The sequence below is a fragment of the Panulirus ornatus genome, chromosome 2 (assembly GCF_036320965.1).
Source record: "Panulirus ornatus isolate Po-2019 chromosome 2, ASM3632096v1, whole genome shotgun sequence".
NCBI classification, from domain to species: Eukaryota; Metazoa; Arthropoda; class Malacostraca; order Decapoda; family Palinuridae; genus Panulirus; species Panulirus ornatus.
In genome coordinates, this window is record NC_092225.1 from 65,603,041 (window position 1) to 65,616,771 (window position 13,731).

A 13,731-nucleotide genomic window follows, 5' to 3' on the forward strand; every position below is an offset into this window, starting at 1 on the left:
GATGTTGAAGAGTTTGTGGATTTGCGGGCTGAAAAAAGTAATAATTGGGAATACCTGGTTAGACGAGAGAGATGTACACAGATATACGTATGTGAGTAGGAGAGATGGTCAAAGCGCATTATTAGATTACGTATTGATTAATAGGCATGTAAAAGAGAAACTTTTCGATGTAAATGTGCTTAGAGGAGCAGCTGGTGGGATATATGTTGAACACTCAACTTTCTTTTCATTTTTGACTGTTCTGTAATCTTCCTTCTTGACTTAATGAACATACTTGGTATTATCGTACTATCCACTCTACTTCTAGAAAAAATTGATCCATCCTTGTATGGAGTACTGCCCTTACATCTGGCGTGGTTCCAGCTCTGCATCCTTTCTTAGAAAGAAAGAGTTGAGTAGAAAGCTGTCCGACTTATAAAACTGTCCATACGCCGCAATGTTGGTTCACTTTCCTTCTTCTAAAGGTATCACTTTTACCCTCTGTAAGTTGGCTGCTTGTGTTCGCACACTACTAGCTAGAGCATGCAATACTCGGCAAACTGCTGCGTCACATGATTATTGTGCGGCAGTTGGCAATGCAAGGGCAAGCCGTTTTCATTGCTGTCTCTTTTCCCACAACTCTGAGCTTTGGAACTCTACCTTCTCATCTTTTTCCCAATAACTATAACCTGGCATATTTCAAAAGACAGGTTTTTTCACTTCCTCCAAAATTCGTAACTACATTCTTTTGTCTTATTTTCCCCATTCATAATTCACTTTGTACTTCAATTAAGGCATAGCCTGGACGTGACTGGAATTAGAAAAATATATTTATTCATCAATTTACCTTTTTATCACTATATGCCTTCCAGTTATGTTAGAGGCCTTCAGAGACAACCTGAAGAAGGAGAGAGGCTTCTTCAACTGGACGATGACATACCGTCGGGACTCAGACGTAGTGGTCCCATACGGTCGTGTCATTCCAAGGACCCAGCCTTACCCATTACTCCCAGGTAGATTGCAACCCTTCCTCCAAGCAGATCACAACCCTTCATCCAGCTAGGTCAAAACCCTTCCTTCAAATAGGTCACAACTTTCCCTTCAGATAAATCACAACCTTTACCTCTGGTAGATTACAGCCCTTCCTTCAGGTACACCACAGCTATTCCCCCAGGTAAATCACAACTCCTCCTCCAGGTAGGTCACAATCCCTCCTTCAGGTAGATCACAACCCTTCCTTCAGGTAGATCATGATTCTTCCCTCAGGTAGATCACAATTCTTCCTTCAGGTATATCATAACCCTTCCTTCAGGTGGATCACAAGCCTTCCTTCAGGTAGATCACAATTCTCCCTTCAGACATATCACCCTTCCTTCAGGCGGATCACAAGCCTTCCTTCAGGTAGATGACAACCCTTCCTTCAGGTAGATCACAGCACTAACTCCAGGCAGATCGCGACCCTTCCTCCGGGACGGGGACAACCTTTTCTTCAGGCAGATCATGCTCTCCTCAGGAGTTACTCCAAGCCAGTATAGACTATGTCGAACATCAACAGGTAAACCACATCACCCATGAGTCTACCATCAATACCATCAATGGGTAGACCACATCACCCATGAGTCTACCATCAATACCATCAATGGGTAGACCACATCACCTCATGAGTCTACCATCAATACCATCAATGGGTAGACCACATCACCCATGAGTCTACCATCAATACCATCAATGGGTAGACCACATCACCCATGAGTCTACCATCAGTACCATCAACAGGTAGCCCACATTACCCCTGGGTCTGCCATCAGTACCATGAACTAGACCCTAAGCACCAGACAGGTCACCAGATCACCATACTCTCTGGAGAACACTTCCCATGTCATGAACAGATCCTGTTAGACCATCTAGGCCTCTAGTTCAACCCTGCCAGTAAGCCTTGATCAGTGGTCATCATACTACACGGTTTTTAAATCAGAACAGTCTATGTGTAAACAATATGTTAGATGTAGTAATATGCGTGTAGTACTATTCAATAATAATAATGATAATAATAATGATAACAATGATCAATGATGATAATACGAATAATGATAATGATAATGATAATGACAATAATAATAACATAATAATAATGATAATAATAATAATAATAATAATAATAATTTTTTTTTTTTTCTTTTAAAAAGAAGGAACAGAGGGGGCCAGGTGAGGATATTCCAAAAAAGGCCCAGTCCTCTGTTCTTGGCGCTACCTCGCTAATGCGGGAAATGGCGAATGGTTTAAAAAAAAAAAAAAAATAATAATAATAATAATAATAGATATGATAATAATAATAATAATGATAACAATGATAATAATAATGATAATAATAATAATGATAACAATAATGATGATAATGATAATGATAATAATAATGATAATAGTAGTAATAATAATGCAATAACGATAACTCATTGGTCATCTAAATTACATGAAATTTGCTTTATGCATTTTCAGATAGACATTAATAAACTATTCATCCAGATACATCACACGCATTTAGTTATCATAAGCATTTATCATACCTTAAAGTGTAAAAATATCCCAAATACAAGGAAGATAACTCTCTAAGTCTTCAAGCCTTGAGGGGTTTATAGAATCATGAGTTCCTGTAAAGTCTGATCTGAGGAAATCTCTCCTCAGCCAGAGACTACTGGGCCAGCAAAAGTAGCGACAAGTTGGTAGCACACATGGCCATCTGTAATCCGCTCTCCGAGGGGGCGCTGTTCGTCCAGAAGTTTACAAAGTGAGTCTTCCATTTTTGTTCTGATAGTTTATGTGGTTTCATAAGTATGGATTTAGGTATATGGTAAGAGAATAGTCGTATATCTAAGTATACACGTCCCAAGTTGGAAATATTGTATACAACTTAAGTAAGCGTAAGCAGCTGAAGAAGCTAACCATAGGTTCCAGAGCGAACCCCCAGTGCTGAGGCGAGAGCTGTGGCCGGCCTGTGTGACTACCTTATGTGGCAGACATGACTGCCCCAGTGAAGGTGTTCCCCGGACCCTGGCATGTCCATCTCTATCCCAAGATAAAGGCAAATTAATTCCTTTTTACACAACCGAGTGACTGACGTGTGAAATATTTACAAAAAAAGATAGAAATCCCATACCTAATTACGAGCCAGACATACAGGAAGATGTAATCTAGTCGAGCTAATAGTATTCTATATATTCAAATCATAAATTCAGTTTCTCTGGGATGAAACAATTCGTCATATTCCACACAACACACCTACCCACCTAAGAGTCCACTAAACAACAGTTACACATGGGCTGCACTGGGCAAGTAATGGCAAACCGCCCCCCCCCCGACCACAGACACTCGGCTTGTGCCTGTTATGACGCACCCAGGAACAGGCTGTCACTGACAAGAGCCCGTCTCAAGCTCATTCCTGACGAATTTTAACACACACACACACACACACACACACAAAGATTTTTAAGCAGCAATGGTTTTAATTAACAGATTTTCCAAATTAAAAAACTCACTATAAGATATGAACAAAGTAAGGTGGATGATGGTAACATTTTACAGGTACGTGAAAGTGGACACATATGGGACATGTGGAGTCTTCAAATGTAACCTCAGTCTCCAAGTGAGGAGAACGGTCTTTATGGAGGAGTGTAATGAAGAGATTGAACGTTACATGTTCCATCTCTCGACGGAGTCATGGATTTGTAAGTTAACTTTCCGTTATTTTGCTGTCGGACATCTTCTTTCTCTACATTCCAGTCTCTCTGTACTTGTCCCATGATTGTAACTGGGTTCCAGCTAATTAGAGAAAAACTGGAGGAAGAGAATTACGAGCCAGACATATATATATATATATATATATATATATATATATATATATATATATATATATATATATATATATATATATATATATATATATATATATATATATATATATATATATATATATATATATATCATATCCCCTATCCCTGGAGATAGGGGAGAAAGATTAATTCCCATGAATTCCTCACGTGTCGTAGAAGGCGACTAAAGAGGACGGGAGCGGTGGGCTAGAAACCCTCCCCTCCTTGTTGTTAACTTTCTAAACAGGGAAACAGAAAGTTTCACGCGGGGAATGCTCATCCTCCTCGAAGGCTCAGATTGGGGTGTCTTAATGTGTGTGGATATAACCAAGATCAGAAAAAAGGAGAGATACCTAATATATTTGAGAAAAGGGACCTGGATATTTAGGCTCTGAGTGAAACGAAGCTCAAGGGTAAAGGGGAAGAGTGGTTTGGGAATGTCTTGGGAGTAAAGTCAGGGGTTAGTGAAAGGACAAGACCAAGGGAAGGAGTAGCACTACTCCTGAAACAGGGGTCGTGGGAGTAAGTGATACAGTGTAAAAGAGTAAACTCTAGATTGATATGGGTAAAACTGAAAGTTGATGGAGAGAGATGAGTGATTATTGGTGCATATGCACCTGGGCATAAGAAGAAAGATCATGAGAGGCAAGTGTTTTGGCAGCAGCTGAGTGAGTGTGTTAGTAGTTTTCATGCACGAGACCGGATTATAGTGATGGGTGATTTGCATGCAAAGGTGAGTAATATGGCAGTTGAGGGAATAATTGGTGTACATGGAGTGTTCAGTGTTGTAAATGGAAATGGTGAAGAGCTTGTAGATTTATGTGCTGAAAAAGGACTGGTGATTGGGAATACCTAGTTTAAAAGGAAAGATATACATAAGTACGCGTATGTAAGTAGGAAAGATGGCCAGAGAGCGTTATTGGATTACGTGTTAATTGATAGGCGCGTGAAAGAGAGACTTTTGGATGTTCATGTGCTGAGAGGTGCAACTGGAGGGATATCTGATCATTATCTTGTGGAGGCGAAGGTGAACATTTGTATAGGTTTTCCGAAAAGAAGAGAGAATGTTGAGGTGAAGAGAGCGGTGAGAGTAAGTGAGCTTGGGAAGGAGACTTATGTGAGGAAGTACCAGGAGAGACTGAGTATAGAATAGTAAAAGGAGAGAACAAAGGAGGTAAGGGGAGTGAGGGAGGAATGGGATGCATTTAGGGAAGCAGTGATGGCTTGTGCAAAAGATGCTCGTGGCATGAGAAGCGTGGGAGGTGGGCAGATTAGAAAGGGTAGTGAGTGGTGGGATGAAGAAGTAAGATTATTAGTGAAAGAGAAGAGAGAGGCTTTTGGACGATTTTTGCAGGGAAATAATGCAAATGACTGGGAGATGTATAAAAGAAAGAGGCAGGAGGTCAAGAGAAAGGTGCAAGAGGTGAAAAAGAGGGCAAATGAGAGTTGAGGTGAGAGAGTATCATTAAATTTTAGGGAGAGTAAAAAGATGTTTTGGAAGGAGGTAAATAAAGTGCGTAAGACAAGGGAACAAATGGGAACCTCAGTGAAGGGGGGTAATGAGGAGGTGATAACAAGTAGTGATGTGAGAAGGAGATGAAGTGAGTATTTTGAAGGTTTGTTGAATGTGTTTGATGATAGAGTGGCAGATATAGGGTGTTTTGGTCGAGGTGGTGTGCAAAGTGAGAGGGTTAGGGAAAATCATTTGGTAAACAGAGAAGAGGTAGTAAAAGCTTTGCGGAAGATGAAAGCCGACAAGGCAGCGGGTTTGGATGGTATTGCAGTGGAATTTATTAAAAAAAAAAGGGGTGACTGTATTGTTGACTGGTTGGTAAGGTTAATTAATGTATATATGACTCATGGTGAGGTGCCTGAGGACTGGGGAATGCTTGCATAGTGTTACTGTACAAAGGAAATGGAGATAAGAGTGAGTGCTCAAATTACAGAGGTATAAGTTTGTTGAGTATTCCTGGTAAATTATATGGGAGGGTATTGATAGAGAGGGTGAAGGCATGTACAGAGCATCAAATTGGGGAAGAGCAGTGTGGGAGAGGATGTGAGGATCAGGTGTTTGCTTTGAAAAATGTATGTGAGAAATACTTAGATAAGCAAATGGATTTGTATGTAGCATTTATGGATCTGGAGAAGGTATATGAGAGAGTTGATAGAGATGCTCTGTGGAAAGTATTAAGAATATATGGTGTGGGAGGTAAGTTGTTAGAAACAGTGAAATGTTTTTATCGAGGTTGTAAGGCATGTGTACGCGTAGGAAGAGAGGAAAGTGATTGGTTCTCAGTAAATGTTGGTTTGCGGCAGTTGTGCGTGATGTCTCCATGGTTGTTAAATTTGTTTATGGATGGGGTTGTTAGGGAGGCGAATGCAAGAGTCTTGGAAAGAGGGGCAAGTATGCAGTCTGTTGTGGATGAGAGAGCATGGGAAATGAGTCAGTTGTTGTTCGCTGATGATACAGCGCTGGTGGCTGATTCGGGTGAGAAACTGTAGAAGCTGGTGACTGAGTTTGAATAGGTACAGTAAAGTTGAGGGACAAGTCAATTGAGAGGTAAGTTTGAATGGAGAAAAACTGGAGGAAGTGAAGTGTTTTAGATATCTGGGAGTGGATTTGGCAGCGGATTACTTACTCGATCAAACCACCTCACACCGCATATTGTCCTCAAATATCTCATTCCCAGCACATCCACCCTCCTCTGCACAACTCTATCTATACCCCACGCCTCGCAACCATATAACATTGTTGGAACAACTATCTCTTCAAACATACCCATTTCTGCTTTTCAAGATAACGTTCTCGACTTCCACACATTTTTCAACGCTCCCAGAGCTTTTGCCCGCTCCCCCACCCTATGATCCACCTCCGCTTCCATGGTTCCTTGGATGTGCTGGGAATGAGATGTTTGAGGACAAAATGTGGTGTGAGGTGGTTTGATCGAGTAAGTAATCCTCTGCCAAATCCACTCCCAGATATCTAAAACACTTACCTTCCTCCAGTTTTTCTCTATTCAAACTTACCTCTCAATTGACTTGTCCCTCAACTCTACTGTACCAACTACTAACCTTGTTCTTATTCACATTTACTCTCAACTTTCTTCTTTCACACACTTTACCAAACTCAGTCACCAGCTTCTGCAGTTTCTCACCCGAATCAGCCACCAGCGCTGTATCATCAGCGGACAACAACTGACTAACTTCCCAAGCTCTTTTATCCACAACAGACTGCATACTTGCCCGTCTTTTCAAAACTCTTACATTCACCTCCCTAACAACTCCATCCATAAACAAATTAAACAACCATGGAGACATCACGCACCCCTGCCGCAAACAAACATTCACTGAAAACCAATCACTTTCCTCTCTTCCTACACGTACACATTTCTTACATCCTCGATAAAAACTTTTCACTACCTTTAACAACTTACCTCCCACACCATATATTCTTAAAACCTTCCACATTCCATCTCTATCAACTCTCTCATATGCCTTCTCCAGATCCATAAATGCTACATACAAATCCATTTGCTTTTTTAAGTATTTCTCACGTACATTTTTCAATGTATATATATATATATATATATATATATATATATATATATATATATATATATATATATATATATATATATATATATATATATATATATATATATATATATATATATATATATATATATATATATATATATATATTCCTATGAGTCCATGGGGACTCTCCCCGTGGACTCATAGGAATATCTTCATCACGCGCAAAATTGTGATCATTTCCAATGGGGAGGTGAAAACAAGTAGTGGTGATGTGAGGAGATGGAGTGAGTATTTTGAAGGTTTGTTGACTGTGTTTGATGATAGAGTGGCAGATATAGGGTGTTTTGGTCGAGGTGGTGTGCAAAGTGAGAGGGTTAGGGAAAATGATTTGGTAAACAGAGAAGAGGTAGTAAAAGCTTTGCGGAAGATGAAAGCCGGCAAGGCTGCAGGTTTGGATGGTATTGCAGTGGAATTTATCAAAAAAGGGGGTGACTGTATTGTTGACTGGTTGGTAAGGTTATTTAACGTATGTATGACTCATGGTGAGGTGCCTGAGGATTGGCGGAATGCGTGCATAGTGCCATTGTACAAAGGCAAAGGGGATAACAGTGAGTGCTCAAATTACAGAGGTATACGTTTGTTGAGTATTCCTGGTAAATTATATGGGAGGGTATTGATTGTGAGGGTGAAGGCATGTACAGAGCATCAGATTGGGGAAGAGCAGTGTGGTTTCAGAAGTGGTAGAGGATGTGTGGATCAGGTGTTTGCTTTAAAGAATGTATGTGAGAAATCTTAGAAAAGCGAATGGATTTGTATGTAGCATTTATGGATCTGGAGAAGGCATATGATAGAGTTGATAGAGATGCTCTGTGGAAGGTATTAAGAATATATGGTGTGGGAGGCAAGTTGTTAGAAGCAGTGAAAAGTTTTTATCGAAGATGTAAGGCATGTGTACGTGTAGGAAGAGAGGAAAGTGATTGGTTCTCAGTGAATGTAGGTTTGCGGCAGGGGTGTGTGATGTCTTCATGGTTGTTTAATTTGTTTATGGATGGGGTTGTTAGGGAGGTGAATGCAAGAGTTTTGGAAAGAGAGGCAAGTATGAAGTCTGTTGGGGATGAGAGAGCTTGGGAAGTGAGTCAGTTGTTGTTCGCTGATGATACAGCGCTGGTGGCTGATTCATGTGAGAAACTGCAGAAGCTGGTGACTGAGTTTGGTAAAGTGTGTGAAAGAAGAAAGTTAAGAGTAAATGTGAATAAGAGCAAGGTTATTAGGTACAGTAGGGTTGAGGGTCAAGTCAATTCGGAGGTAAGTTTGAATGGAGAAAAACTGGAGGAAGTAAAGTGTTTTAGATATCTGGGAGTGGATCTGGCAGCGGATGGAATCATGGAAGCGGAAGCGAATCATAGGGTGGGGGAGGGGGCGAAAATCCTGAGAGCCTTGAAGAATGTGTGGAAGTCGAGAATATTATCTCCGAAAGCAAAAATGGGTATGTTTGAAGGAATAGTGGTTCCAACAATGTTGTATGGTTGCGAGGCGTGGGCTATGGATAGAGTTGTGCGCAGGAGGGTGGATGTGCTGGAAATGAGATGTTTGAGGACAATGTGTGGTGTGAGGTGGTTAGATCGAGTAAGTCATGTAAGGGTAAGAGAGATGTGTGGAAATAAAAAGAGTTTGGTTGAGAGAGCAGAAGAGGGTGTTTTGAAATGGTTTGGGCACATGGAGAGAATGAGTGAGGAAAGATTGACCAAGAGGATATATGTGTCGGAGGTGGAGGGAACGAGGAGAGGTGGGAGACCAAATTGGAGGTGGAAAGATGGAGTGGAAAAGATTCTGAATGATCGGGGCCTGTACATTCAGGAGGGTGAATGGCGGGCAAGGAATAGAGTGAATTGGATCGATGTGGTATACGTGCTGTCATTGGAGTAAATCAGGGCATGTGAAGCGTCTGGAGTAAACCATGGAAAGTTGTGTGGGGCCTGGATGTGGAAAGGGAGCTGTGGTTTCGGGCATTATTGCATGAGAGCTAGAGACTGAGTGTGAACGAATGGGTCCTTTGTTGTCTTTTCCTAACGCTACCTCGCACACATGAGGGGGGAGGGGGATGTTATTCCATGTGTAGCGAGGTGGCGATGGGAATGAATAAAGGCAGAGTGTGAATTGTGTGCATGTGTATATATGTATGTGTCTGTGTGTGTATATATATGTGCACAGTGAGATGTATGGGTATGTATATTTGCGTGTGTGGACGTGTATGTATATAAATGTGTATGGGGGTGGGTTGGGCCATTTCTTTCGTCTGTTTCCTTGCGCTACCTCGCAAACGCGGGGGACAGCGACAAAGCAAAATAAAAATAAATATATATATATATATATATATATATATATAGAGAGAGAGAGAGAGAGAGAGAGAGAGAGAGAGAGAGAGAGAGAGAGAGAGAGAGAGAGAGAGAGAGAGAGAGAATTCTTCATCCTTAATCCCCGCGTGTCGTAGAAGGCGACTAAAAGGCACGAGAACGTGGGGTTGCTAACTCTCCCCTTTTGTATTGCAGTTTCTTAAGGGAGGAAAGGTGAGTCAAGCGAGAAGTGCTCATCGTCCTCGAGGGCTCAGATTGGGATATCTAAATGTGTGTGGATATTTCCAAGATGAGAAGAAAGGAGAGATAGGTACTATGTTTGAAGAAGAAACCTGGATGTTCTGGCTTTGAATGAAACGAAGCTCATGGGTAAAGGGAAAAATGGTTTGGAGGTGTCTTGGGAGTAAAGTCAGGGGTTGGTGAGAGGATAAGAGCTAAGAAAGGAATAGCACTACTCCTACAGCAGGAGGTATGGGAGTGTGTGATATAGTGTAAGGTAAGACTAAAAGTAGATTTCGACAGATGGGTGATTATTGGTGCTTATGCACTTGGCCATGTGAAAAAAGATCATGAATGACAGGTTTTTTGGGAACAGCTGAATAATTGCGTCAGCAGTTTTGGTTTAAGAGACCGGGTATCAGTGTTGAGTGATTTCAATGCGAAGGTAAGAATGAGGCAGTAAAGGGTATGATTGGAGTGCATAGTGAATTCAGTGTCATGAACGGAAGCGGTGAAGAGGCTCTAGGCATGGAAAACAGTTCTCCCAGAGCGAGGTCTTAAAAGCAACACTATCAATAAAGAATTATGGAGAAAAAAAGAAATATCGTGATGGTTGAGCACCTGCATTCTTAAGAGGAGACCGGTGCTAGCTACGAGGAAAGACATGGCAAGATAAAGTTTCACTGCTTACCCATGTAAGGAATGCCGATAACCATTCAGCAACCATGTGATACAGTAGCTTGCCGAGGTATACATAGCGTAGCTTATGGTTGGGGCATGCAAGCAAACCAGGTCTTGGGAGGAGAAACTGGAGTGATATCTATAGATCAGGGAGAGAGCACGAACTCTGTGACATACAGCAAGTGAGTCCAGATGCCAGATTAGTTTGGGAAAGTTGGTAAATCTGTTTGCTCTAAACTCAACTCTGTTAGGAAACTACGTGGAGCTGGAACCTCCCCAGATGTAAGAGTAGTATGTTGTATTCTGCCACTGCGCATACGCTATATATGAAGTAAACGAGTGGATGAACGTTCCTCTGGAACAATGACCCTCACCTGAACGTATGGGGCCTAATGTTTATGAATCTAATGCTTTAAAGTTCTATTGATGCTTGTGGTTTTCATTTCCCTCCTATGGTATGGATATTTTTCAATAACTACAGACCAAACTGATAACCTTTGATTTTTTTTCAAATGCTTACGTTCCTAGGTTACCTTCGTGGCAAATACTTTTCACTTCCAAAGAAAAAATCTATGGCAAATCTTAAGTCAGTGATGATTGTAGAAATGTGTTCCTTGAAGCCCTCAGTTCCTTTTCCCTTCCCGCATTCTGTCACCGGTGTACCTCAAATGAAACTTGGTTACTCGTTGTCACTGTAATGACATTTGGTGGATGAATGTATACGAGAAATGTGTGAAGGCTGAAATTAAATGAGATAAGCTTCAGTGTCCAGTTGTAGGCGAGGAACTATGTCAACAGGTGACGACTACGTGACAGAGAAGCTGTACAAGATACTGAGGCTGAATGTGATACCAGTGGTCTTGGGTGGAGCTGACTACACGACATTTGCACCGCCACACTCCTACATCAACGCTGCAGACTTCCCATCACTCGAGTCCTTGGCCACATACCTCAACATGGTGGCATCCAATTCAACATTGTATAACAAGTAAGAGGAATTGCCTTCTAGTGTCCTCATATTTAGGTATGATGCTCAAGAACCTTAGCTGGCTTTCATATTTTCATTCGTATATTGACTGAGAGTATATGCATGATCCAGCATGGAAAGCCTTATGCTGATGATTTTGTCCCAGTAAGGATTATCTCAGTATCTCAATATGATATTTGGGAGGATATGACTGCTGCCTCTGTCATCATCACCACTTTGCTCTAATTACGGTGGGGTAATTTCTCTAGCAATGGCACTTTGTTGATGTCCTTAGCTTTACTCTCAAAAAACTCACTCGTCTCCATTATAATTAAATTGACACTTTTTCAAGGTAATTATCTTGAGAACTGATTAGAATATGTCAGCCTTAATCCCTGACCATAATCACCAATCTAGGTCAACTTTGTGTTCTCGGAGATAAAAATTTTTTTGAGGTCAAAGTAGGTATGATGCTTATGAAGAATAACTGCTCCAATGATATGAATGAGTAGTGTGGTTGTATGGAAAGAAACGTTAAACAGGTTCTACAATACGCAGGTACTTTGAGTGGAAGGCCCATTATCAGGTGGAGATGGCCCACCCATTATCTCCCATGGTGTGTGACCTTTGTGCCAAGCTTCACAACCACACCCACGTCAGCCAAGCCTCTACAGAAACGTTAGTAAGCTATGACTGTTACGTCCACACACGCAAATATACATACCAACACAGCTTTCCATGATTCACCCCAGACGCTTCACATGCCCTGATTCAATCCACTGACAGCACGTCAACCCCGGTATACCACATCGATCCAAATCACTCTATTCCTTGCCCTCCTTTCACCCTCCTGCATGTTCAGGCCCCGATCACACAAAATCTTTTTCACTCCATCTTTCCACCTCCAATTTGGTCTCCCACTTCTCCTCGTTCCCTCCACCTCCGACACATATATCCTCTTGGCCAATCTTTCCTCACTCATTCTCTCCATGTGCCCAAACCATTTCAAAACACCCTCTTCTGCTCTCTCAACTACGCTCTTTTTATTTCCACACATCTCTCTTACCCTTACGTTACTTACTCGATCAAACCACCTCACACCACACATTGTCCTCAAACATCTCATTTCCTGCACATCCATCCTCCTGCGCACAACTCTATCCATAGCCCACGCCTCGCAACCATACAACATTGTTGGAACCACTATTCCTTCAAACATACCCATTGCTTTCCGAGATAATGTTCTCGACTTCCACACATTCTTCAAGGCTCCCAGGATTTTCGCCCCCTCCCCCACCCTATGATCCACTTCCGCTTCCATGGTTCCATTCGCTGCCAGATCCACTCCCAGATATCTAAAACACTTTACTTCCTCCAGTGTATATATATATATATATATATATATATATATATATATATATATATATATATATATATATATATATATATATATATATATATATATATATATATATATATACAAATTTGGTCTCCCACTTCTCGTTCCCTCCACCTCTGACACGTATCCTTTTTGTCAATCTTTCTTCACTCATTCTCTCCATGTGACCAAACCATTTCAAAACACCCTCTTCTGCTCTCTCAACCACACTCTTTATTACCACACATCTCTCTTACCCTTTCATTACTTACTCGATCAAACTACCTCACACCACATATTGTCCTCAAACATCTCATTTCCAACACATCCACCCTCCTCCGCACAATTCTATCTATAGCCCATAGTGTACTCACTTATCTTGTAACGTACCCATATTCCAGGTCAGCTAAAAAGCAAAGTACATTGAGAAGGGAACATTTTTTTTATACATTAATCTTGAAATATATCTTTTGGTGTAGGAGGGTGAGGGAGGCAGCCATGAATCAGGTGCTGGGTCGAGACCACACTGGCACCTACCCAGACATCTACGGCTGGTTCGTCAATGGCAGCGCCTGTCGTACCTGGCAAGCGGCAACTCACGCCAACGACTGAACCTCCAGAAATCTCTGAACTGAAACCATTTCATCTACAAAGTCTGAGGGAAATTCTTCACCTGATAAAACACACACACACACACACACACACACACACACACACACACACACACACACACACACACGAACATAAACA

General features: G+C 41.4%; 1 protein-coding gene across 1 annotated transcript in view; it reads left to right on the forward strand.

The window, feature by feature from the left end:
- The window catches only part of LOC139756791 (alpha-(1,3)-fucosyltransferase C-like), a 32,930-nt gene extending 19,199 nt beyond the window's left edge, over positions 1-13,731 (forward strand). Inside the window, exons 5-10 of the mRNA XM_071676589.1 lie at positions 852-992; positions 2,662-2,764; positions 3,559-3,701; positions 11,435-11,624; positions 12,162-12,281; positions 13,461-13,731. Coding sequence (XP_071532690.1) covers positions 852-992; positions 2,662-2,764; positions 3,559-3,701; positions 11,435-11,624; positions 12,162-12,281; positions 13,461-13,593 — 830 coding nt within the window. The 3' untranslated portion in view covers positions 13,594-13,731. The remainder of the gene's footprint in view (positions 1-851; positions 993-2,661; positions 2,765-3,558; positions 3,702-11,434; positions 11,625-12,161; positions 12,282-13,460) is intronic.